General features: G+C 43.6%; 1 protein-coding gene and 1 long non-coding RNA gene across 2 annotated transcripts in view; both read left to right on the top strand.

Annotated features, from left to right (window-relative positions):
* Window positions 1-26170, top strand: part of LOC143805758 (UAP56-interacting factor-like) — a 59576-nt gene that overhangs the window by 16919 nt on the left and 16487 nt on the right. The window contains exons 2-3 of the mRNA XM_077285380.1: window positions 18280-18414; window positions 18496-18647. Of these exons, the coding sequence (XP_077141495.1) occupies window positions 18280-18414; window positions 18496-18647 (287 nt within the window). The remainder of the gene's footprint in view (window positions 1-18279; window positions 18415-18495; window positions 18648-26170) is intronic.
* LOC143805759 (uncharacterized) lies at window positions 417-837 on the top strand. The gene is made up of 3 exons (XR_013221318.1): window positions 417-470; window positions 595-667; window positions 753-837. It is a non-coding gene; the product is annotated as an uncharacterized LOC143805759 (long non-coding RNA).

Here is a 26170-nt window from a genome sequence, read left to right as displayed (position 1 = left end):
TGAAAAAGCAAATGTGTGCTTTTTTTTTTTTATCTATTGGGTTTGTAAAAAAAAAAGTGAGATGGTAAAAACGCATATGTGAGTATTAGTTCTTACTCACTTTTGCGTGATTTGTGTAGATGCACATTCACAATTCCTTCTGTTACAGCTGGGAATAGTTATTTCCCTGGGTTTTACAGCTGGGAATGGTTATTTCCCTGGGTTTTACAGCTGGGAATGGTTATTTCCCTGGGTTTGCCCATATCGCATCTATCTCCTCTGGCTCCGTAGCTCGGTGACGTCACCTATAGCTCCGCCCACCACCCTTTACCGCCACCTCGCTGTTGCTTCCGGCCGGGGCGCACGAGGTTCTCACGGTCTAGCGGCTCCTGCCGCTACGTCTCTCCCAGCTGACTGCACCATCACAGCGGCAGCATCAGCGGCACGCCCGCTACCCCAGGGATCACGGCATTCCGCCATTAAGGAAAACAGTGAGTACATCCTGATCACATATGTATGCACACAACTTGTGGAATCAGCATAATAGATATATCTAGTGCACCAGGAAAGGCTCTGTCCAAACCTATACATATGTAACATTTGTCTTAATTACAGCACCATTTAACCAGCTGAACAGTATCCCATTCCTGCAAAGTTCACATTGTTCCACTATTCTTCTGTATCCTAAGTGAGTATTACCAACATCATTGAATTCACTATATGTATATCCATCTAGATCATAGACCATAAAGTTTGCAAATCTGTTTAAACAGGAAGGATCGTTAAAACCCAGGGAAATAACCATTCCTAGCTGTAACAGAAGGAATTGTGAATGTGCATCTACACAAATCACGCAAAGTGAGTAAGAACTACTACTCACATATGCGTTTTTACCATCTCACTTTTTTTTTTTTTGCAAACCCAATAGATAAAAAAAGGAACATTTGCTTTTTCATCTCTTTAAGATCCCACTACAACCTCAAAACAGGATACATACTTCAGCTAGGAGTAACTACATATGTCATTGTTACAGATGAAAATGTGAGATATATACAGTACAGAGAAAAAGATTGGACACACCTTCTCATTTAAAGATTTTTCTGTATTTTCATGACTATGAAAATTGTAAATTCACACTGAAGGCATCAAAACTATGAATTAACACATGTGGAATTATATACTTAACAAAAAAGTGTGAAACAACTGAAATTATGTCTTATATTCTAGGTTCTTCAAAGTAGCCACCTTTTGCTTTGATGACTGCTTTGCACACTCTTGGCATTCTCTTGATGAGCTTCAAGAGGTAGTCACCGGGAATGGTCTTCCAACAATCTTAAAAGACTTCCCAGAGATGCTTAGCACTTGTTGGTCCTTTTGCCTTCACGCTGCGATCCAGCTCACCCCAAACCATCTTGATTGGGTTCAGGTCTGGTGACTGTGGAGGCCAGGTCATCTGGCGTAGCACCCCATCACTCTTCTTCTTGGTCAAATAGCCCTTACACAGCCTGGAGGTGTGTTTGGGGTCATTGTCCTGTTGAAAAATAAATGATGGTCCAACTAAATGCAAACCGGATGGAATAGCATGCCACTGCAAGATGCTGTGGTAGCCATGCTGGTTCAGTATGCCTTCAATTTTGAATAAATCCCCAACAGTGTCACCAGCAAAGCACCCCCACACCATCACACCTCCTCCATGCTTCACGGTGGGAACCAGGCATGTAGAGTCCATCCGTTCACCTTTTCTGCGTTGCACAAAGACACAGTGGTTGGAACCAAAGATCTCAAATTTGGACTCATCAGACCAAAGCACAGATTTCCACTGGTCTAATGTCCTTTCCTTGTGTTTTTTAGCCCAAACAAGTCTCTTCTGCTTGTTGCCTGTCCTTAGCAGTGGTTTCCTAGCAGCTATTTTACCGTGAAGGCCTGCTGCACAAAGTCTCCTCTTAAGGCCGGGATAACACATACTCAAGATACGGCCGAGTCTCGCAGGTGAAAACCCAGCTCTGGCGCCGGCACTCCGGAGCGGAGCGTGCAGCCGCACAGCAATACATGGAGCTGCACGCTCCGCTCCGGAGTGCTGGCGCCAGAGCTGGGTTTTCACCTGCGAGACTCAGCTGTATCTTGCGTATGTGTGATTCCGGCCTAACAGTTGTAGAGATGTGTCTGCTGCTAGAACTCTGTGTGGCATTGACCTGGTCTCTAATCTGAGCTGCTGTTAACCTGCGATTTCTGAGGCTGGTGACTCGGATAAACTTATCCTCAGAAGCAGAGGTGACTCTTTGTCTTCCTTTCCTGGGGCGGTCCTCATGTGAGCCAGTTTCTTTGTAGCGCTTGATGGTTTTTGCAACTGCACTTGGGGACACTTTCAAAGTTTTCCCAATTTTTCGGACTGACTGACCTTCATTTCTTAAAATAATGATGGCTACTCGTTTTTCTTTACTTAGCTGCTTTTTTCTTGCCATAATACAAATTCTAACAGTGTATTCAGTAGGACTATCAGCTGTGTATCCACCAGATTTCTGCTCAACACAACTGATGGTCCCAACTCCATGTATAAGGCAAGAAATCCCACTTATTAAACCTGACAGGGCACACATGTGAAGTGAAAACCATTTCCGGTGACTACCTCTTGAAGCTCATCAAGAGAATGCCAAGAGTATGCAAAGCAGTCATCAAAGCAAAAGGTGGCTACTTTGAAGAACCTAGAATATAAGACATATTTTCAGTTGTTTCACACTTTTTTGTTAAGTATATAATTCCACATGTGTTAATTCATAGTTTTGATGCCTTCAGTGTGAATGTACAATTTTCATAGTCATGAAAATACAGAAAAATCTTTAAATGAGAAGGTGTGTCCAAACTTTTGCTCCATACTGTATATATATAATGTGATGCAGTGACCCCTGTTACAGCTAGGAGGCGCTGTATGTGCTCCCCAGGGCACGCATGGAGGCGTAATGGGGATAGTGAGACAGTGTCCGGCATTGTGGTGAATGGCCGGTATGTGTTGCAGAGGAGGAGGTTTTCTGCGCTGTAAGCCTCCCTTTTTATGGGGAGCTGCTCCCTGCAATGCAACCCGGAGTATTTGGTCTTTGGTGTACATGAGCACTAAGATGTTGTTTAGTGAATCTGGGTCCGTGTTGCGGGTAGCTATGAGAGATGGAGGGTCTGGCTACCCACATACCTCACCACTGGGTGAGGGTGCTCACTGTACCCCTTTTTCCTGCGGGAAGTGCAGGTGTTTGAGGACCTGCAGTGATGTCAGGATCATGTGATCAGCCCATGTGATCCATACCTCACCTGTGGGTGTGGTTACAAACTACATAATGGAGGTGTGTTTGGCACATGGAGAGTTGCCTGGGAGTCTGCCAGCATGGACAGACTTCCATGTGTCCAGGCAGGACACTACAGAGCATTCTGTGTGCAGAGTCAATGACGGCACTGGGTTGGGGAGCTACTGACCTTCAGTGGACATGGACTGTCGGAGTTTAAATAAACTGGATTGCCTGCTTATGTAAAGTAACCGTTCCTGTGTGCCTGAATATTGCGGTCAAGCTAGTGTCCCCAACACAGATAGTGAGCACCAACACACAATAGTATGTATGTATGTGTGTGTATATATATATATATATATATATATATATATATATATATATACTAACAAAAGTGCTCATTCCTCCTGGTATCTATTTTGAACTGTGATTTCTGTTATGCTGTAATGTCTATTGTCTGTACAAGTCCCCTCTATAAGTTGTAAAGCGCTGCGTAATATGTTGGCGCTATATAAATAACAATTATTATTATTATTATTATTAATTGTTATAGGGTGCATATAGACCTTTTTTGTACACATTCTATTAAGTTTTGAACACAATTTTTCAAGAGACTACCCCTATTTAAGTAATAGTATTCTGCCATTAGGGGGAGCATGTTGGCTCATGGCATAATTGGATTATTGAGTGGACTCTATAAACAGTATGCAGTAAGCTACTTAGCATCCTCTAGTGCTCACTGAATATTGCCTTGTAGAACTATAGAACTATATTAGTGCATAGGATTTGGATCTTTGAAAAATAGAGCTCCAACTACTACAAAGTTCTATTTGGAAATTGATTAGCACACATTAGTACCTATTTAAATATAAAGTTCTAAAAAATAAAATGTAGTTTAAGACTGGATGTCTATGTATGGGGATTGTCTAGGCTTGGGGTACAAGTCTGCAGTCACTGTGTAACAATTATAGGGGATAACTCAGGAGACTCTGCGTGGAACAAGACAACTACAGGACACAGTTTTATAAGTGGTAAAGTCTATATTATCACACGGTGATTCAAACAGGTGCAGAGAGAAACTCAAGTCCACAACACTTGGTGCAAATATCAAATGCAGCTCAGCAGTCTATAGGAAACTTCAGAGGAAAATGCAATCACGCAGAAAGTCTATGAAGCACAATTATTCTTGAGGATACTTGACACGAATAAGTCCTTGCTTAGTCCAAACACAGATAGATATGCTTATAAGGCAGTTCAAATAATATCTTAGCTCAACCAGGGAGGCCTGGGTAAAAGTCTCAGGTTCTTGCAGAGCAGCAACAGCTTACATGTCCAGCAAATGCAGATGGAAGTAAACACGAGCAGCAGATGAAGGAGGATTACTGGAACTGGTGTATGCAGCAGGAACTCAGAGCAGAGTAGCAGGATAACCCCACAGGTTCACAGGAGCAGGTATATAGCCAGGGAGTCACCAGGGTCAGGAGCTGGACGCAAGTCAGAATACTCTAGCACAGACTGAAGGCTGGGGTGGAGTTTTATAGCAGGAAGACACAGTGCACATGAGACCAAAGATGCCATCTTGGAAAAGGGCAGTAATGCACAAAAAGGTAATAAAAAAATGTTCAGAGTCCTGACACACTATATGTGACTGCATAATTGTGAATCCTCACAACACGCACAGTGCGTGCGGTCATGATTCTCCAGTACAAGTGATGAGAGTGGACGGTCATGTGACTTCAAGAATGTGATTTGCTTACTCCCAGCCATATTCCGAATAGACACACTTGTATTGGACAAGGCTGCACAGGTCTAGTTGATACATGCTCATATGTATGTAAATAACATACTTGTGGTCATGCGCCGCCTCCTCATGCGCTGGTAATGAAGAATCCTGACAGCGCGCATTACCGTTTGGGCTGCAGTGATGAGAGAGAGAGAGAGAGAGAGAGAGACCCACATTGGGTTTCGTGTTCCGGTCCGGAACCCGACTTTACAGTAGAATCGGCCGATTTCACGCGATCCGACTTTCGAGAAGGTCGGGTTTCACAAAAGTCGCTCAACCCTACTGCACACATTTTTGTAAATCTAAAAAATTTGAAGCTATAAGAAAGTCCACACTGCTAAGTATTTCTACTTATTCCTCCTATGCTACAGCATGACAGTACAGATTACATATCCTACAATACACCATAGTTAATGAAACATAGATGTGTGGATATACAATTACTCCAGCCTTTTCTCTGGTGAGCATTGGGTACGTGGTATTCTGCTGTCATTTAGCATTATCTCTAGCTCAGACACTCTGACAGCATCTAGCAACTAATCTTTTATGCTCCATAATACAAATCAGACTATATTCACCCTTGAGGCACAATTTCAATTTCTAAGAATGCAGAGTAAGATGAAGAGAGGAGAGTATACATCTACAAAGGGAATCAAGGCAGATTGTTGAATAAGAAGAAAAGACCCACAGTGTAGAACATTCTAATGGTCCAGACCTTCATCAGTCACATTCAGGACCATTAATCTGTAGACGGGCAAAATACACTCAGGCTAATATTATTATTCAGGGGAAGACGTTGCACCACACTTATTAAACCGAAGGCGTATTTCTAGCCTATTAAACATAAATATCATGAAAGTCTCTTTGCTATTGTGGAAAGTCATATGTGGAAGCTCTGGAGCTTTTAAGAACTGACCTGCTATTAATTCTCTGTAGTAGGGAAGTCTTATCTTTGAGAACCACAGAGTAACAATACAGTAGAAGCAATAAATGTCTTTCTTTCTATTCCAATCTGGTTATCTTCTTTCTTATTCTCTATATATCATCATCGATTTATCTTTCTCTCTCTTCTCTTTCTTTTATTATGTATTGATCTTTCTTTATTTCTTTCTTTCTTTCCCTCTACTATCTATCTTGTTTTTCTTTTTATTCGCGTACCATTATTATCTATTTATTTTTTCTTTCTTTTTTCGTTCTTTATCTATTTTTCTTTATCTTTTACTATTCCTCTATCATATTCATGTTTTTTATCTTTCCTTCCTTCTCTCTTTCCTTCTCTCTTTCTCTCTCACTGTTTTTCTCTCTCTCCTCTTATATTGACCGCAAAAGAACAATCAGTTGATATGCAAGAAGCAGGAGAAATGTGCAAGATTAAGAATGTGAGTGACTGTACTAAGGACCAGATTGTGAAGGCTAGATGATTGGGACAGAGCGCCTCCCAAACAGCACATCTTGTGAAGAGCTACTGTAGGACAAATTGCTAAAAAATGTAATGCCGGCTGTGTTGTCAGAACACACACAGTATGACGCTTTGCTGCAGATGGGGGCCTGTAGTCACAGAGAGATCAGAGTGCATATGCTGACTCCTATTCACTGTTGAAAATGCCCACAATGGGTATGGGAGCTGTACTATAGCAGAATGAAGCAAGGTGGCATCATCTTGTACGGGGCGAGACTGGCCGATGGTTACGTCCACGTCCCTAAACACCCTATATAGGGGTCCCCGGTTGTGTGCACATGTGTACGACTGAGCACTTGTCACATTCAGACTGCATGTTACTGTATCTTGTAGCAAGATGGGACCTTTTGTTTCCATGAAGTAAGAAGCAGGCGTTAGTAATAAAATAAATTCTTGTTTACTTGATCTTGGAATTATGTACAATAGGTAGTAGGTTAAACACTGGAATTCTTCATCTGCATTACATGAAAGAGATTGCGGATGACAGCACAACAATTGTGAGAAACATTGCTGAAGTACAAGAGGTTAAACTGAGGACCACCATCTTCCCAGTACAGGGCCACAGGGTTCCATGTTGTGATCCGCTTTTTGGCTCCCCTGGTGGTGGCTGGTGGTACTGGAGACTTGTGTGTGCTTTTCTGCCTCAGCTCACCTGCTTCCATCAGTTTTGGGAGTTCCCTATTTAGCCTTGCTCTCCAGTCACTTCCTTGCCGGTCATCATTGTAACCTGAGTCATTCAGTTGCATGTTCCTGCTACTAGTCTGCTGATCAGCTAAGTGGACTCTTGTCCTTATTGTTTTGTTTTTCTTGTCCAGTTTACAGTTTTGTCATTTCCTGTTACTGGAAGCTCTTGTGGACTGAAATTGCCACTCCTGTGTCATGAGTTGACACAGGAGTCTTAAAGTAATTTCAGGATGGGTTTTTTGAAAGGGTTTTTCAGCTGACCGTGAAGTCCTCTTTTGTATCCTTCCTCTATCTAGTAAGTGGACCTCGCTTTGCTAAATCTACCTTCATACTGTGTATGTCTTTTCCTCTGAACTCACCGTTAATATACGTGGGGGCTACTATCATCTTTGGGGAATTTTTCTAGAGGTAAGCCAGGTCTGTTCCTTCCTCTTCCAGGTGTAGTTAGTTCTCCGGCTGGCGCATGGCATCTAGGCAGCCGTAGGAATGCTTCCTGGCTACTGTTAGTTGTGTGGTAGATTTAGGTCACGGTCAGCTTGAGTTTCCATCACCCGAGAGCTAGTCTGTTATTTTTGTGTTTCTGATGTTCCCATGCCATTGGGGAATCATGACAGTTCCAAGTGTTTAGCTGTGATCACAGCACTACTCATGTGAGGAAAAACTGCCGCCTCTGTTGCTTGATAATGAAGGATCTTACTACCTTCTTTTGAGCCTGCTCTTCTATGCACACACCCAATATGGCTGACAGTGCTGAGAGTACTCTTTCTATCTCTTTAGCAGAATAAGACTTACTGTTAAACAGGAACTAAACTCCCATTGCCTACTTTTTCTTCCCCAAACCATGGGCTGGCCCAACAATTAACCCTGTCCACCCCTGTACACAGGAAAATTTCAGACTACATGAGGATGAAAACACATAAAACAACATGTCACATTATATATACATTCAGGAGTCTTCAGAGTGTTCAGTCATCTTTTCCACCTTTCCACTACTCCCCTCTTTAATGACTGCCATCCTCGGCAATTCAGGACCTATAAAAACTGGGTTAGAATAGCAAAAAAATACAATAAAACCCAGCTTAGGATGTCTGCATGTCTTCTCCTGAGTAGCTGGTATCGGCACAGAATCGGTCCTTCTAGGCTAAGAACCCTGGAAGACAGCATCACAGTCTAAAACATTGCTACTGTCATTAAAACATAACTGGATCCAGTCCTTCTGGGTAAGGACCCTGGAAGACAGCATCACATAAACATAACTGGATCCAGTCCTTCTGGGTAAGGACCCTGGAAAGGATGTAAAACACAATTCCTAAAAATCAGTCCCTTGCTGACCCTCCAGTTGTGCTGTCACCTGCAATCACGCAGAAAAAGGCTTAGTGGGTGCACCAAAACAAAAATAAAAAGTTTATCCTATTCGCCTATCTCAGGCCCACTTGGCCAAGAGAGTGTCGTAACAGTCCCTATAAATTTTATTGGCAAAAACTCACATAGCCTTATGGCCACGAGGGTAAAAACACAAACAGTTCCTCTAACAAAGGCTCTTCTGCCTTCAACTGCTTTCTTTTTTTTCCGATACCCAACTGGTCTCCGGGCATCCATCAGATAAGAGAGGGTCTTCTCAACTATAATCCCAACTTAAAGTAAACTTCTGACGCGCGCACCACGTTATACGTCACTCTCGAATACTCCACCCCTGACCACTCCTCCTGAGTGCTCCATGCTTCTCCCAATGCACAGGACATCCATTTCCATCGCATCCTCTTCTGATGCGCTCCTTCCAGCTAGGGCCAGGTCTTTGCTTCAGAACAATCCCCCTTTTGGGCTGGTCTTCCAGTGGGCTGGGAATTCTTTAGCTCTTCCAGGCACCATTGACTCCCACAATAGATGGTCTTTACTTCTCCTAATGCACCGTGAGTCGCTATTTTAACACACATACCTACAGACACCAGCTTAGTTGCATCACGCAGCTGTTGCTCCTGTTTTTCATTTACCTACCGGTGGGCAGGACTTTTCTTTTCATTGCGCCTTCTGCTGGCATGTTCCTCCCACAGTGGGTTAGGTTCTCTTCATAGGGCATTTCCTTCTTTTAGCTGCACTTTGAATAAGATGTGCGAACTTTTGCGTCCTCCACTCCCACAACAGGGGGTACTCTCTTTCTTCATCGCTACACCATTCTGGCACTGTATACAGGCACCATCTTCACTGTGCCTTGCATCTTCCCCCCCCCCCCCAAAAAAAAAAAAAAAAAGTTCTGCATGGCATCTCCATCCTGCCGACTATGCCAATTCCGATGAAAGGGCCTGGCTGATCCCGTATTCCTTCGAAAAGACCTCCAGGTCTTGCTAACACTAAAATTCATGCTTATAAATCTCCTTCTGAAGATGCCCCAACTTGTCTGCTATGAGCAGAAACTGCCATCTCTGTTGCTTAATAATCTTACTATCTTCTTTTTAGCCTGCTCTTCTCTGCACACACCCAATATGCTGAGAGTACTCTTCCTTTCTCTGTAGCTGAATGAGACTAACTGATAAACAGGAGCTAAGCTCCCATTGCCTACTTACTCCTCCTCAAACCATGGCCTGGCCCTACAATTAACCCTGTCCACCCCTGTACACAGGAAAACTGAGGATGAAAACACATAAAACATCATTCAGGAGTCTTCAAAAAGGGTGTTCAGACATCTTCTCCACCTCTACAACCTCACTAACCAGACACTAAGTTCAGCAAAACATTCCCACCCTATAGTAGCAGCATATTCTGTAATCTGTTAACCTTTCTACTGATATAGAGGCTTAAGTGTCATTTGAGCCAGGATCCTAAAGATGACAGAGGCCAGAAACTTGTATGAAGCAGCAGCTGTGCCCCTCTGCTCACACTGGCACCCAGATTGTCTGACAGGAACAGTTTCGGAAATGAAAATCTGCCTCAAAGTTCTGCTGCTGGACATTTTAAGTTGAATCCTGTCATCTTGCACAGTTAATTGCACTGCTGCCTCCATGATGGAGTAAGTAACAAGGACATGTATCTATTATGCATTCAACGGCTTCAAAGAAGGAGCCCTCCCACGATATTACTGAGAATGACAGCGCAGATCAGAGTTTTATCTGCTTGCCTTGAATAGATCCTTTTCCTGGCGGTGGCATATATTCTTCATCAGGTGACATGAATAGAGGATTATGAAAAATGTGAATGTAACCAGCAAAATGCTACAGTAAAAAACTATTGTAAATATCAAATACATTCACACTATTGTTATTGTAGTTGTATCTACAGGCGTAATATACAGAATTTTATACAGATTTATCACAATTACAGCGAGTTGATTTAGATTTTTGAGGCTGAATGTAGTGAATGGCTTACAGGGGAAGACTAGGGTTAAAGAAGGCCATTGAGCAAAAATGATGGAGGCCCCTAATTACCACCTGTCTCCCTCCTGCATTAAAATTAAAGAGGCAGACGAGTTACAGGAGCTACTTCCTACTAGTGAGGTGGATCCTCAAAGTCCTGAATCTAGATCTAGCTCTAGAGCAGACAGGTGGCACTAGGGCAGCAGGAGGGAGGGTAAGTTCCCACAATCAGTTTTTGTTGCGTTTTTGATGCAGGGTATTTTCGCTGAATCAAAAATGTGGTGTTCTACAATACCAACAAACTGGATGGGATTAAAATAGAAGTATCATGTCCACTGTGCTTCTTTTTTACGCTGCATAATTTCACCAGTGGTGCGTTTTTTCAATCCGCAGCATGTCGATTTCTCTTGCTAGTATGCCGAGTCTTCTGTGCGGAATTTCCCCACTAACTTGCATTAGATGCGGAAATTCCACAGGTAAAAACACGGACATGCGCTTTTGGTGCGTTTACACAGCAGAAAAGCATCAAAAACGCATATAATCTGCACCTAACAATGTCAATACTAGGAAGTTTCCAAAACAAACAACTTTATTTGAAGTATGACATACCAAACAGAAACAAAAGACACAGTGTCATAAAAATGCAATAAAAAGGCACACAAAAAATGAAAAAAAAATGCAAGTAACCTAAGGTGCGTAGATGGTGCAGAAATTCTGCAGCGTCAAAAGTTCAACACAGACTTATCGTGGGAACGTATCCGATTCCTAATCCTAATACTTGATGAATTAGTAATAACTGATGAAGCAGAGTTGGATCACTGATGACTGGTGATGGTGAAGCAAAGCTGGATCATTGATGATTGGTGAAGCAAAGTTGGATCAATAATGACTGGTGAAGCAGAGCTGGATCAGTGATGACTGGTGAAGCAGAGCTCTATCAGTGATGACTGGTGAAGCAGAGCTGGATCAGTGATGACTGGTGAACAGAGCTGAATCAGTGATCATTGGTGAGGCAGAGCTGGATCAGTGATGAATGGTGAAGCAGAGCTGGATCCGTGATGACTGGTGAAGCAGAGCTGGATCAATGATGACTGGTGAAGCGGAGCTGGATCCGTGATAACTGGTGAAGCAGAGCTGGATCAGTGATGAATGGTGAAGCAGAGCTGGATCCGTGATGACTGGTGAAGCAGAGCTGGATCAATGATGACTGGTGAAGCGGAGCTGGATCAATGATGACTGGTGAAGCAGAGCTGGATCAGTGATGACTGGTGAAGCAGAGCTGGATGAGTGATGACTGATGAAGCAAAGCTGGATCAGTGATGATGAATGATGAAGCAGAGCTGGATCAATGATGACTGGTGAAGCAGAGCTCTATCAGTGATGACTGGTGAAGCAGAGCTAGATCAGTGATGACTGGTGAAGCAGAGCTTGATTGGTAATGACCGGTGATGTTGACCTGAGTAGGTGAAGCAGAACTGTATTGTTGATAACTAGTGAAGGGGAGCTGAATCAGCGATGAGTGGTGACGCAGAATTGTTTTGTTGATGACTAGTAAAGCAGAGCTCAATTAGTGATGATTGGAGAAGTAGAGCTAGAGTGATAACAACTGGTGATGCTGACCTGGATAACTGATGACTAGTGAAGCAGAGCTGGATCAATGGTGATTGTTGAAGTTAAAGGGAATCTGTCATCCCGTTTTTCAGCTATAAGCTGCGGCCACCGCCATCAGGGGCTTGTCTACAGCATTCTGTAATGCTGTAGATAAGCCCCCGATGTAACCTGAAAGATAAGAAAAACAAGTTAGATTATACTCACCCAGGGGTGGTCCCGGTGCGGTCTGGTCCGATGGGCGTCGCGGTCTGGGTCCAGCGCCTCCCATCTTCATGTGATGACGTCCTCTTCCTTGCTTCCTGATGCGGCTCCTGTGCAGGTGTACTGATTTGCCCTGTTGAGGGCAGCGTAAATTACTGCAGTGTGCAGGTGCCAGGCCTCTCTGATCTTTCCCGGTGCCTGCGCATTGCAGTACTTTGCTCTGCCCTCAACAGGGCAAATCAGTACACCTGCACAGGAGCCGCATCTAGTCCGGTTCACTATGTAATTTCGCCGGAATTTTCTGGAGAGTTTCAAATATGTACATTTTTGGAAAGGCTATGGTATAAGCAATAAGAAAAACAATGTTTCCATTTGCCCCGAGTCCTAAGTGGCCGCCATCTTGGATTTTACAAAATGGCTGATTTACATCGATTTTCGTTAATATCTCAGCTTGTAAGTAACGTAAAACTTAAATTTTGACAGCTAAACATACATTTTGAGTACTAAGAAATGCAGTGGTATCCAAATAAATACTCTATATACGACTACAAATTGTATCGGTTTATATTTGAACAAATTTTCGAACTCGAAAAGCAGAGAGTTAATGTTTTTAACTTTTGAACAACCAGAGTGTCTTTACATATCGCCACCATCACTGTCATCATCAGTTTCATATTTGGTCTGAGTGTCCTCGTCATTCATACACTCGCTGTCACACTGACAAAGATCGGTACAGGATAAGTTATTTTTTCGGCACGAACACCTTGAAGAAGAACAGTCATGTTTGCATTGACAACTAATCATCTCGATTATTGCTTTTGGAGCTGGAAGAACATCTGTCATGGTTGGTTTCAACTGTCCATCCAACCCTTTGTGATAGCCATTCTTCTCGGGATCCAGCTGAGAATCCTGCAAAGCAATGTTAGCTTGTCCCCACACTCTGGCTTGGATATGGACTCTGAGGACATGTTGTTTTAGAGCTCCGAGTGTAGGAGGTAACCTGTCACTTTCTGCCATATGCTTGCAAAATAGATGCCATCGCAGTTCGGGAATATTCTTAATAAAAATGCCTTTTGGAGAGTAAGCAAAACATACGAAGGTAGCAAGAGTTGACAACATAGTTTCGCTCACTTCTTTTTCAGTCGAAAGCATCTGCAGAGAACTGATTACATCTGGTGTTGCGTTCATGTAAGCTTGCAGCCAGATTGCTTTGCCAATTCGAGAGAACCTTCCAGTTGTGTCAGCACCAGTGAATGCATGGAAGGCTGTCAAAGCCTTTGCTCTGTCTGCCCCTATGACTCGCCTTATTGGCTCTATCTCGATCATCCCAGAGACCATTGAAATCGATGTATTCTTCAGCATGAGGTCATAGTTAGCTATGACCAACACCAGTACATCGGTATCAGGGGAGAAGAAAACCATCCTTGCATCCGGTGGGTTTCGTTGTGTTGCCAAGACAGCTTGGTAGATCAACAGTGTGTCTGCTTCTTCGTGATTGTTGTCGTCGAAAACTAAGTTTTTGTTGCTCCTGGTACACCCTGAAGAACAAGTGATGACCAGTTTTTGTGATGAACTGTTGAACTCTAGAGTCTTTGCAGCAAGATAGTTGGTCAGGTCAGCCTTTGTCTTGTCATGTGAAAGGAACCTGTTCATTGGAATATGATTAATGTTTGTTTCATCTCTGACCTGGTACTGAATTGGTGCCTTTCCTTTTCTTCTTTTATCCCTGGTAGCATCCTTGAGAGAATTTTCCCTATACGTATCAAACACAAGGATTATTTCATCGTAATTTTCTGTGAGAGACATAAGCCTGTCATTGAAGCAGTAACTGAGATCTTTGACTGTCACTAGTGTTGCCGGTTTCTTGGCCATCTTTTGCAGAAGAACCATTCCATCTACCAGGGCTATCTTGCGACTTGGAGCATCTGATCTTGTGTCCATCCTATCTTCTGGCTGCAGATCTTTCTGTGGAGTTTCTACTATAACCAACTTGTTAAGGAGACTGATCAGTTTTGATTTGTCATGGCATGGTAACATTGTACCATCTGGAGCAAAAAAGGCTCTTGGGGTCAGAGTGAATTCGTAGTTCCCAATGGCCACTTTCTGGTTTATGTCTCTGTTGGACCTTGCCAAAACCATCATTCTTCCATACAAGTCCTTGGTCTCCTTAAGATCAACAGTCTTGTCTCGGAGTTTTACTGTGGTTTTCTTGTTTGCCGACATGAACATCCTGTTGTTCTCCTTCTTTACTGGTGCCCATAGGCTAACATCCCCATTGATTCGCGCCAACACATAGTCTTCATACAGCTTTTGACCTGTCTCATCTGCATTCAGGATCATTTTTACGTACTCATCAGGGATGTAGGCATGGGTGATTACATTGTGCAACTTGTCACCTACAACAGCAAATGGGTTGCCATGTTTCAAAATTGCTTCCTTAATCTTGTCAATAACATGATGACACTTCTTGACTGCACTTGGCCCAAGATCGTGATGCTCTCTGGTTTTGTCACGTTCTAAATCAAACTGTCTGGTATATTCTTTGACAACTCGGGAGAGTTCAGGTGTGGCCATGAAGAATCTCTGACGAGCATTGGCATTGTTCGAGATGCCGACTATGCCAGCATGGATTTTCATCAGCTTGTTCAGATGCTCGCATGCATGGTCCGCCCCAATGGATACAAATGGGATAGCACTTTTCGTGACTGAAATGTTACCCGCTTTCATTTCTTCCCATGTTTGAGGGTGATTTATTTTAAGGTCATGCATGTCCGTGATATACCTTGGCCACAATCGCTTGTATTTCATCCGGTCAAATGCAAAGAAGAGCTTGCTGAGCTGCTCTCCGGCTTGAAGATGAAGCTCAAGGTCTGCATTCCTGGTTGCAGCAACAAATAAAAGGATTGTTTCCACTCGCTGTAGGTAGTTCATCATTGACTTGAACATTGCATTTTTGGATCTCTGTTTCACCCATGTTTGAAAGACTGTGATTATGTCAGCAGTGGTCAAGGCCTCTAGTAGGGAAGTGCTTGCTTGTTTCACTGACTTACTTTTTGTGTTCTTGTTTTCCTCAGAACAGGCAGCTTCAATTCCCTCTGTTGCCATCAAACACACCTGTTTTAGTTCTGGATTATCAATGAAGAACTCGTCCAGCAACAGTTCATACAGAGCAACATATGTATATGTGTGAGCACGAAGAGCACGCTTGTAATGGGTACATTTCAGTATTTGCCTTGTTGTTGCAGACCCATACACATCACCTTCTATCCATGCATCATCAATACCCGAGTTCTCCGTAGAGGTACCCAGAGCGCGCAGGGCAGCCATTACAACATGTAGCTCTCCCAGTCGTGGAACAATGGTGCGTTTCAGATCAGGTCTTGCATCTAGAAGTTGGACAACCTTCTCATACAGAGCCATATCAAATGAAATAACAGTGGGATGATCTTCACCAACAATGTGTCAATACTAATTAATTATAAAAAACTGCTGTAGTAAATATCTAAAACACATCTGCAACTAGTAATATTGCATTTCTTAGCCCTAAAATGTATGTTTAGCTGTCAAATTTTATTTTTATGTTATTTATAAGCTGAGATATTAACGAAAATTGGTTTTACGTCAGCCATTTTGTAAAATCCAATATGGCGGTCACGTGGGACTCGGGGCAAATGGAAACATTGTTTTTCGTATTGCTTATACTATAACCTTTCCAAAAATGTATAGTTTTCAGACTCTCCAAAAAATTCCGGCGAAGGCCTAAATCAATACATAGTGAACCGGGCTAATCAGGAAGTAAGGAAGAGGACGTCATCACATGAAGATGGGAGGCCCCGGACCGCGACGCCCATCTGACCGGACCGCATCGGGACCGCCCCTGGGTGAGTATAATCTAACTTGTTTTTCTTATCTTTCAGGTTACATCGGGGGCTTTTCTACAGCATTACAGAATGCTGTAGATAAGCCCCTGATGACGGTGGCCACAGCTTATAGGCCAAAAATGGGGTGACAGATTCCCTTTAAGCTAGATTGGTGAATAGGGATGGGCGAACCCAAACTGTAAAGTTCAGGACCGTATGGGAAACCCGTGTTACAGTTTGGGTCCAGTTCGGGCTGTTAAAAAAAAAAAAAAGCAGAAAATTAATAACAAACATTAGAATTATACTTACCTGTCCAGCGACGCGTCCTCCTGTCCCGCTGTCTCCCGGCCACATCTGCTTCCGGGGCCGCTCATTACCTTCTCTCGATATTCACTGCGCTCGGCAGTCTTCGGCTTTTTCCGGCAGTGTTGGTGCGGTGACGTCCGTGAATGAACACTGCTAGAAAAAGCTGAAGACTGCCGAGTGCAGTGAATACTGCCTGCAGTTAATGAGCGGCCCCGGAAGCAGATGTGGCCGGGAGACAGCAGGACAGGAGGACACGTCGCTGGACATGTAAGTATAATTCTAATGTTTATAATTAATTTTCTGCTTTTTTTTACAGCTCCCCCTCCCCATCCCATATATGTAAATTCCGAGTTCCGGTTTCGGTCGCAAGTTCGTGTCATGTCCGGCCCCAAACTCGAACTTTACAAAAAGCTTGGGCAAACCCGCCGATCCCGAACGTCGGTGGGTTCGCCCATCACTATTGGTGAAGACTGGTAAAGCGACCCTAGATAGATGATGACTGGTGAAGCAGAGTTGGATCATTAAAAACTGATGTAGAAGAGCTGAGGAATTTAATTTCATAAAGCTTGTAGGCATTGGCCTGTATTCTATATTGAAAAAGCCATTGGAGGCCTGTAATGCAGAAGCGGTGAATGTCATGTCTCCATGGAGGAGTGGATTTCAATAAAATATGATAAAGCGTTACAATATAAGCATTCTATCCTGGATGCTGAAATTTGTTTCTGCTTCTGTCACAGTGATACATAGTTGAATTGTTCTGCCAAATCTGCAAAATTGGTCCAGCCAATCAATCCATACTCTTTCTAAAGGCTAAATGATGCTTCGACTGATTGTTTGGCTGAAAGACATCCATTCTCGGTCAGCTCTCCTATACAGAGGAGTGCTCTTTTGGCTGTAGATCTGAAGCTTTTGTCACACCAGCTCTATTCCCCACCCAATGCCACCTCCTCCACAGGAAGAAGCTGTGCTGGGCGGGCAATAGAGCTGGAGCAACAGAGACTTCAGATCTATAAATATTTCTACGGCCTCATTTGCATATCAATTTGAATGCTGATTTCTCAGTAATGGAGGAAAGGACCGGCCATGTAAATTTATTGCTGATCTTGTAATTGAAACAGCTACATGCACATGCAGATATTTTGGGATGTGAAATCCTCCTGACAGATTCCCATTAAGAACGATGTACACAGAAAAATATTTAGAATTGAGAGTCCTCAGTGGTTGTTACCTTTTAATGGCTAACTGAAAAGATGGTAACAAATTGCAAGCTTTCGAGACTACACAGGTCTCTTCATCAGGCAAAGACTAAAAGAAATTCTGAAGAATCACATATTTATGCACAACATAGCACAGAAAAAAAACCCATGGATAAGACAGGTGACATGAAGCAGAATTACCATGAGTGATAAACAGTTATGTCCATAAATATTGGGCCAGTTCTTAGATAAGGATTGTTTTATTGTCCTCTGATTGGGGTCTGGTTCTGTTGTGATGACCCCTCACAGTCTGAGGGGCAACTTCCTTAGTTGATGGAAAAAGACATAAATCCATGTGAAACATTAATTCCTGCAGTGAGAGTGTCAAAGGTCGTCATCAGTTTATATTCCCAGACTTTTCTGCCTCTCTTAGATTTGAAGCTACCTTTTAACACAAGTAATTTCATGTCCATAATGACTACATGCACAAAAAAGGTCTATCTGTGAAAAGACATTCCTATGTACAGTGGATATCTCTCAGAAATATCTGCATTGATCTTTTAACTCTATTTTGTTTTCAGATGACATCATAAAACTTCAAAGAGAAGAATCAGACGCTCAGTCCTCCGTGAATCAGACCAGCCAGAATGGCAGAATAAGAAGAGGAAATTTTCAAAACAAGAGATATTTCAGGAATCCACCAAGAAATTGGCAAGGTTTGGCCTGATTTATGGCATTTTAGTTTTGTAATGACTCATTTAGGGATAGTTTTAACAACATGTTATCCTGTTCCCCAGGACCTGGGAGACCTAGACCAGGTTTCAAACAGCAAAGGTATCATGGTGTGATCAGGACCAATGCCCTTGGTCCAATAACCAGACAAAGAGCAAGATCTGCTGCCTCACTGAGTAATGTCAGCCCACTAAATAGGCCAAATCTGACTTCAGCGGTAAGTATATGTTCACGTCAAACGCCTGCTGGATTCTTGATCCTCTCCAATGTGCAGTGTTAGAAATGCACCCTTAGGGCTCATTTCCACTTGCGAGGAAAACGGACGAGTGCAATCCGATAAAAAATCGGATTGCACTCGGACCAATGTTAGTCAATAGGTGTCTTTTCATTTGCGATTTTTTTCTCAGCCGAAATCGGACTGAGAAAAAAATCGCAGCATGCTGCAATTTGCTGCGAGTCTCGGACGAGGCTCGCCAATGCAAGTCAATGGGTGCGAGAAAAAAAAAACGCATGGAATACGGACCATCCGTATTCCGTCAGTTTTTTACGGATACATTACCATTCGGTGGCATAGAACACTGTAAATGGTCCTGTAAATGACTGTATTAAAATAGTTGCAGAGAAAAAAAACGGATTGCATACGGATGTAAAACGGATGGTGCGATTAAAAATCGCATAACACTCGCATGACAATCACATGACAATCGCATACGCTAAATCCGTTTTTTCGGTCCAGATTACGGACCGTTTTTTCTCTTGCAAGTGGAAATGAGCCCTTACCAAGAGAATCACCAGACAGTCTTGGGTCCTTGCTTCCATCTTTCTTTAGCTGCACTTTAATTCAGGGGCTTCATCTATCAGTCACAACATAGAGCAATTTGAAGGAACATATATTCTGGAGTGTTCCTCTCATATGTGCATTACACAGACAGACCATTGATTTCCAGCTACAGAAACATAACATAACTGTGAACTGGAACAAAAATGCAAACAAACTTAGGACTAAGAGTCCAACTTAGCTGATAGTAGTCTAGAAGCAGGAACATGCAACAGAAAGGCTCTGGTTACATTGATGGCCGGCACTAGAATAACTGAGAAGCAAGGCTAAATAGGATACTCCCATATCCTGATGGAAACAGGTGAACAGAGAAAGTGAAGCACACAAGTCCAGTACCACCAGTGACCACCGGGGGAGCCCAAAAACCAAATTCACAACAGTACCCCCCCCTCAAGGAGGGGGCACCGAACCCTCACAAGAACCACCAGGGGGATCAGGATGAGCCCTATGAAAGGCACGGACCAAATCAGAGGCATGAACATCAGAGGCTGTCACCCAAGAATTATCCTCCTGACCATAGCCCTTCCACTTGACCAGATACTGAAGTTTCCGTCTGGAAACACGGGAGTCCAAGATCTTCTCCACAACGTACTCCAATTCACCCTCAACCAACACCGGAGCGGGAGGCTCAACGGAAGGCACAACCGGTACCTCATACCTGCGCAATAATGACCGATGGAAGAAATTATGGATAGAAAAAGATGCCGGGAGGTCCAATCGAAAGGACACAGGGTTAAGAATCTCCAAAATCTTATACGGGCCGATGAACCGAGGCTTAAACTTAGGAGAAGAAACCCTCATAGGGACAAAACGAGAAGACAACCACACCAAGTCCCCAACACGAAGACGAGGACCAACACGACGACGGCGGTTAGCAAAATGCCGAGTCTTCTCCTGGGACAACTCCAAATTGTCCACCACCTGTCCCCAAATCCGATGCAACCTATCCACCACAGTATCCACTCCAGGACAATCCGAAGACTCCACCTGACCAGAAGAAAAGTGAGGATGAAACCCCGAATTGCAAAAGAAAGGAGAAACCAAAGTGGCAGAACTAGCCCGATTATTGAGGGCAAACTCCGCCAACGGCAAAAAGGCAACCCAGTCATCCTGATCCGCAGACACAAAACACCTCAAATAAGTCTCCAAGGTCTGATTAGTTCGCTCAGTCTGGCCATTAGTCTGAGGATGGAACGCAGACGAAAAAGACAAATCAATGCCCATCCTAGCACAGAACGCCCGCCAAAATCTAGACACGAACTGGGTCCCCCTGTCAGAAACGATATTCTCCGGAATACCATGCAAGCGAACCACATTTTGAAAAAACAGAGGAACCAACTCGGAAGAGGACGGCAACTTAGGCAAGGGCACCAAATGAACCATCTTTGAAAAACGGTCACACACCACCCAGATGACAGACATTTTCTGAGAAACAGGGAGATCAGAAATAAAATCCATAGAGATGTGAGTCCAAGGCCTCTTTGGAATGGGCAAAGATAACAACAATCCGCTAGCCCGAGAACAACAAGGTTTGGCCCGAGCACAAACATCACAAGACTGCACAAAAACTCGTACATCTCGAGACAGAGAAGGCCACCAGAAGGACCTAGCCACCAAATCCCTGGTACCAAAGATCCCGGGATGACCTGCCAACGCAGAAGAATGAACCTCCGAGATGACTCTACTGGTCCAATCATCAGGAACAAACAGTCTACCAGGCGGGCAACGATCAGGTCTATCCGCCTGAAACTCCTGCAAAGCCCGTCGCAGGTCTGGGGAAACAGCAGATAATATCACCCCATCCTTAAGGATACCTGTAGGTTCAGAATCACCAGGGAAATCAGGCTCAAAACTCCTAGAAAGGGCATCCGCCTTCACATTTTTAGAACCTGGTAAGTATGAGACCACAAAATTAAACCGAGAGAAAAACAACGACCAGCGCGCCTGTCTAGGATTCAGGCGCCTGGCAGACTCAAGATAAATCAAATTCTTGTGATCGGTCAATACCACCACCTGATGTCTAGCCCCCTCAAGCCAATGACGCCACTCCTCAAAAACCCACTTCATAGCCAAAAGCTCCCGATTACCAATATCATAATTTCGCTCGGCGGGCGAAAATTTTCGAGAAAAGAACGCACAAGGTCTCATCACGGAGCAATCGGAACTTTTCTGCGACAAGACCGCCCCAGCTCCGATCTCGGAAGCATCGACCTCAACCTGAAAAGGAAGAGTAACATCAGGCTGACGCAACACAGGGGCGGAAGAAAAACGGCGCTTAAGCTCCCGAAAGGCCTCCACAGCAGCAGGGGACCAATCAGCAACATCAGCACCCTTTTTGGTCAAATCAGTCAAAGGTTTAGCAACATCAGAAAAACCAGTTATAAATCGACGATAAAAATTAGCAAAGCCCAAAAATTTCTGAAGGCTCTTAAGCGAAGAAGGTTGCGTCCAATCACAAATAGCCCGAACCTTGACAGGATCCATCTCAATGGAAGAGGGGGAAAAAATGTACCCCAAAAAAGAAATCTTTTGAACCCCAAAAATACACTTAGAACCCTTCACACACAAGGAATTAGCCCGCAAAACCTGAAAAACCCTCCTGACCTGTTGGACATGAGAATCCCAGTCATCCGAAAAAATCAAAATATCATCCAGATACACGATCATGAATTTATCCAAATATTCCCGGAAAATGTCATGCATAAAGGACTGAAAGACTGAAGGGGCATTTGAAAGACCAAAAGACATTACTAAATACTCAAAATGGCCCTCGGGCGTATTAAATGCGGTTTTCCACTCATCCCCCTGCTTAATTCGCACCAAATTATACGCCCCACGGAGATCAATCTTAGAGAACCACTTAGCCCCCTTTATTCGAGCAAACAAATCAGTCAGCAGTGGCAGAGGATACTGATATCTGACTGTAATTTTATTCAAGAGTCGATAATCAATACACGGCCTCAAAGAGCCATCTTTTTTAGATACAAAGAAAAATCCGGCTCCTAAGGGAGATGAAGAAGGACGAATATGTCCCTTTTCCAGGGACTCCTTAATATATTCTCGCATAGCAGCATGTTCAGGTACAGATAGATTAAATAAACGACCCTTTGGAAATTTACTGCCCGGAATCAGATCTATGGTACAATCGCAATCTCTGTGAGGAGGTAGTGAACCAAGCTTAGGCTCCTCAAAAACATCACGATAATCAGATAAAAATTCCGGAATCTCAGAGGGAATAGATGACGAAATGGAAACCAAAGGTACGTCCCCATGAGCCCCCTGACATCCCCAGCTTAACACAGACATTGCTTTCCAGTCAAGAACTCGGTTATGAGATTGTAACCATGGCAATCCGAGCACCAAAACATCATGTAGATTGTACAACACAAGGAAGCGAATCGTCTCCTGATGGTCTGGATTCATACGCATAGTCACTTGTGTCCAGTATTGTGGTTTATTACTAGCCAATGGTGTAGAGTCAATACCCTTCAGAGGTATAGGAACTTCCAGAGGCTCTAGATCAAACCCACAGCGCCTGGCAAAGGACCAATCCATAAGACTCAAAGCGGCGCCAGAGTCGACATAGGCATCCGCGGTAATTGACGATAATGAACAAATCAAGGTCACAGACAGAATAAACTTAGACTGTAAAGTGCCAATTGAAATAGACTTATCAACCTTTTTTGTACGTTTAGAGCATGCTGATATAACATGAGTTGAATCACCACAATAGAAGCACAACCCATTTTTTCGCCTAAAATTCTGCCGTTCGCTTCTGGACAGAATTCTATCACATTGCATATTTTCTGGAGCCTTCTCAGAAGACACCGCCAAATGGTGCACAGGTTTGCGCTCCCGCAAACGCCGATCAATCTGAATAGCCATTGTCATGGACTCATTCAGACCTGTAGGTGCAGGGAACCCCACCATAACATCTTTAATGGCATCAGAGAGACCCTCTCTGAAATTCGCCGCCAGGGCGCACTCATTCCACTGAGTAAGCACAGACCACTTACGAAATTTTTGGCAGTATATTTCAGCTTCATCTTGCCCTTGAGATAGGGCCATCAAGGCTTTTTCAGCCTGAATCTCTAAGTTAGGTTCCTCATAAAGCAACCCCAAAGCCAGAAAAAACGCATCCACATTGAGCAACGCAGGATCCCCGGGTGCCAATGCAAATGCCCAGTCTTGAGGGTCACCCCGCAGCAAGGAAATTACTATCCTAACCTGCTGTGCGGGATCTCCAGCGGAGCGAGATCTCAGGGAAAGAAATAATTTACAATTATTTTTGAAATTCAGGAAACGAGATCTATCCCCGGAGAAAAATTCTGGTATAGGAATTCTAGGTTCAGATATAGGAGCATGAATAACAAAATCCTGTAAATTATGAACCTTCGTAGCAAGATTATTCAAACCTGTAGCCAAACTCTGAGGATCCATTTTAATCAGGTGAGATCAGAGCCATTCAAGGATTAGAAGGAGAGAGAGAGACAAAGGCTGCAATTAGAGCAGAAATGCAACTAAGTCAACTATAGAGCAAGCTCAGAGGAAAAAAAAAAAAAAAAAAATCTGCAGACTTCTTTTTCTCTCCTTTCTTCTGCCAACGGTTTTAACCCTTGGCCGGCCATACTGTCATGGTTCCCAATGGCAAGGGAACGTCAGAGAACTTAAATAACAGACTAGCTCTTGGGTGATGGAATCTCGAGCTGACCGTGAGCTAAACCTACCACACAACTAACAGTGGCCGGGTGACGTACCTACGTTTTATCCCTAGACGCCCAGCGCCAGCCAGAGAACTAACTAACCCTAATAGAGGAAAAAACAGACCTGGCTTACCTCTAGGGAAATTCCCCCAAAAAGGAGACAGAAGCCCCCCACATATATTGACGGTGAGTTCAGAGGAAAAGACATACGCAGTATGAAGGTAGGTTCAGCAAAGCGAGGTCCGCTTACTAGATAGCAAGAAGATACAATAGGGAACTTCACGGTCAGCTGAAAACCCTATTAAAATACCATCCAGAAATTACTTTAAGACTCATGTGTCAACTCATGACACCGGAGTGGTAATTTCGGCCCACAAGAGCTTCCAGCTACAGAAACATAACATAACTGTGAACTGGAACAAAAATGCAAACAAACTTAGGACTAAGAGTCCAACTTAGCTGATAGTAGTCTAGAAGCAGGAACATGCAACAGAAAGGCTCTGGTTACATTGATGGCCGGCACTAGAATAACTGAGAAGCAAGGCTAAATAGGATACTCCCATATCCTGATGGAAACAGGTGAACAGAGAAAGTGAAGCACACAAGTCCAGTACCACCAGTGACCACCGGGGGAGCCCAAAAACCAAATTCACAACAGTTCCTTCTGTGTTGGATCCTGATGAAGGAGCCCTGGTGCTCCGAAACGCGTTGAATAAAGTCACTTTTTCATTGGATTACCCATATGGACTTCTAATTCTTCAAGGGGTGCAGAGAAGAATCTACCCTTATATCACGTTTTTTTTTCGACTCAACATCATTGTCAGATTTCTCCCTATACAGACAAGGGACACAAAAAACTGACAGGCACTTCCCAAAAGAACAAAACAAGTGTGAACAAGTGCGAGCTGCTAAGACTGCATAAAATAACAAACAAAAAAAGAATGCAGCAGCCTCTGTAAGCGCTACGATGTATACAAACATTGAATATATTACATTTAGACTGCATTACTGCTATATAGAATATATGTCACAATCCATTTTTTGATTTATGGCAGCTCTGGTTCCACTCAGTTTAAAACTTTTTTTCCTTTTGGACAATCGGGGGTTAATGTCAGCTTTTCCTCCGCTAGCAATCTGATGTTACTGTCAGCTGATGCAGGTGGTGACCACTCCCACCATCCTTTAAAAGGTCACCTGATGCATCAGCTGATTGTTGGTGATACATTTTCTTTCTGGAGACCAGCCTAGCAGGAGCAGCTCTCTGGTGTCAGCCACGTCTGGTGATTGGAGTCCAGTTGCTGTTGTTATCTGCTGTGTGGAGCTTAGCAGCGGTGTTCATAAGCTAAGTGTGGTGTTTTTTTCACCTTGTCACTTTAGTGTTTGTCACTTCCCCTGTGTGTATTGTCAAGGACGAGAGGTATCCTGATGGCGGTGGGGGGGAAGGACCCACTTAGGGCGTTAGGGGAGAGCAGGGACAGGCTCAGGCTTGAGCTCAGGGGTGTCCCTTCCTTCATTTCCCTATTGATAGGGCCTTCCTCCCCCCCCCTTTTCTGTCCCATTGTGAATTTGTGGTGTCGTCCATTGACCGACCACTCATTGGGTCGGGTTCACACCGTGACATTATATTTATAAAAATGAAGGTACAGCCATCATGTACAGAGAAAGATGCAGGCTTGGATTGTGAGCAGCATCAATGGCAGGGACACGACATATGAAGTAACTGCATGTCAAAGGTCATGAAGGGGTTAAGTTTAGTAATTGAAGAAAATTCATCCACAGGTATCCATCCTTATGGGCTGCAGAGAGTACCTACAAGGAGCCTGTACATTCTAGGCTCAACGACACACACATGGAGAGACACATATACACATGGACTTACTACCAGTCCATCTTCTCTTCAGTCTTTCTGACTCCCGCAGAGTCCTGGGCCTGTGGTGACATCATGGTCAGTTGACTGGTTACATGATCAAGATGTCACCAAAGGTTCTGAAGTTCCGCAGAATACAAGACCTGTGGTAACATCATGGTCATATAACCCCGATGTCACGAAAGGACCTGAAGCAGTCTGAACATCAGAAGCTTCACTGATAATAGCATTATCAGTGAAGCTCCTGGTGTAAATACTTGGGTCCCACAAAGAGAATGTTGGCCTTGGGCAATTTCCCAGTTTTCCTCCCCTTAATGTTGGCCCTGCTTCCG

This window comes from Ranitomeya variabilis, chromosome 2 (assembly GCF_051348905.1).
Source record: "Ranitomeya variabilis isolate aRanVar5 chromosome 2, aRanVar5.hap1, whole genome shotgun sequence".
Classification (NCBI taxonomy): Eukaryota; Metazoa; Chordata; class Amphibia; order Anura; family Dendrobatidae; genus Ranitomeya; species Ranitomeya variabilis.
Note: the sequence above shows the minus strand (reverse complement) of the source record. Positions and strands in the feature narration are given on the sequence as shown.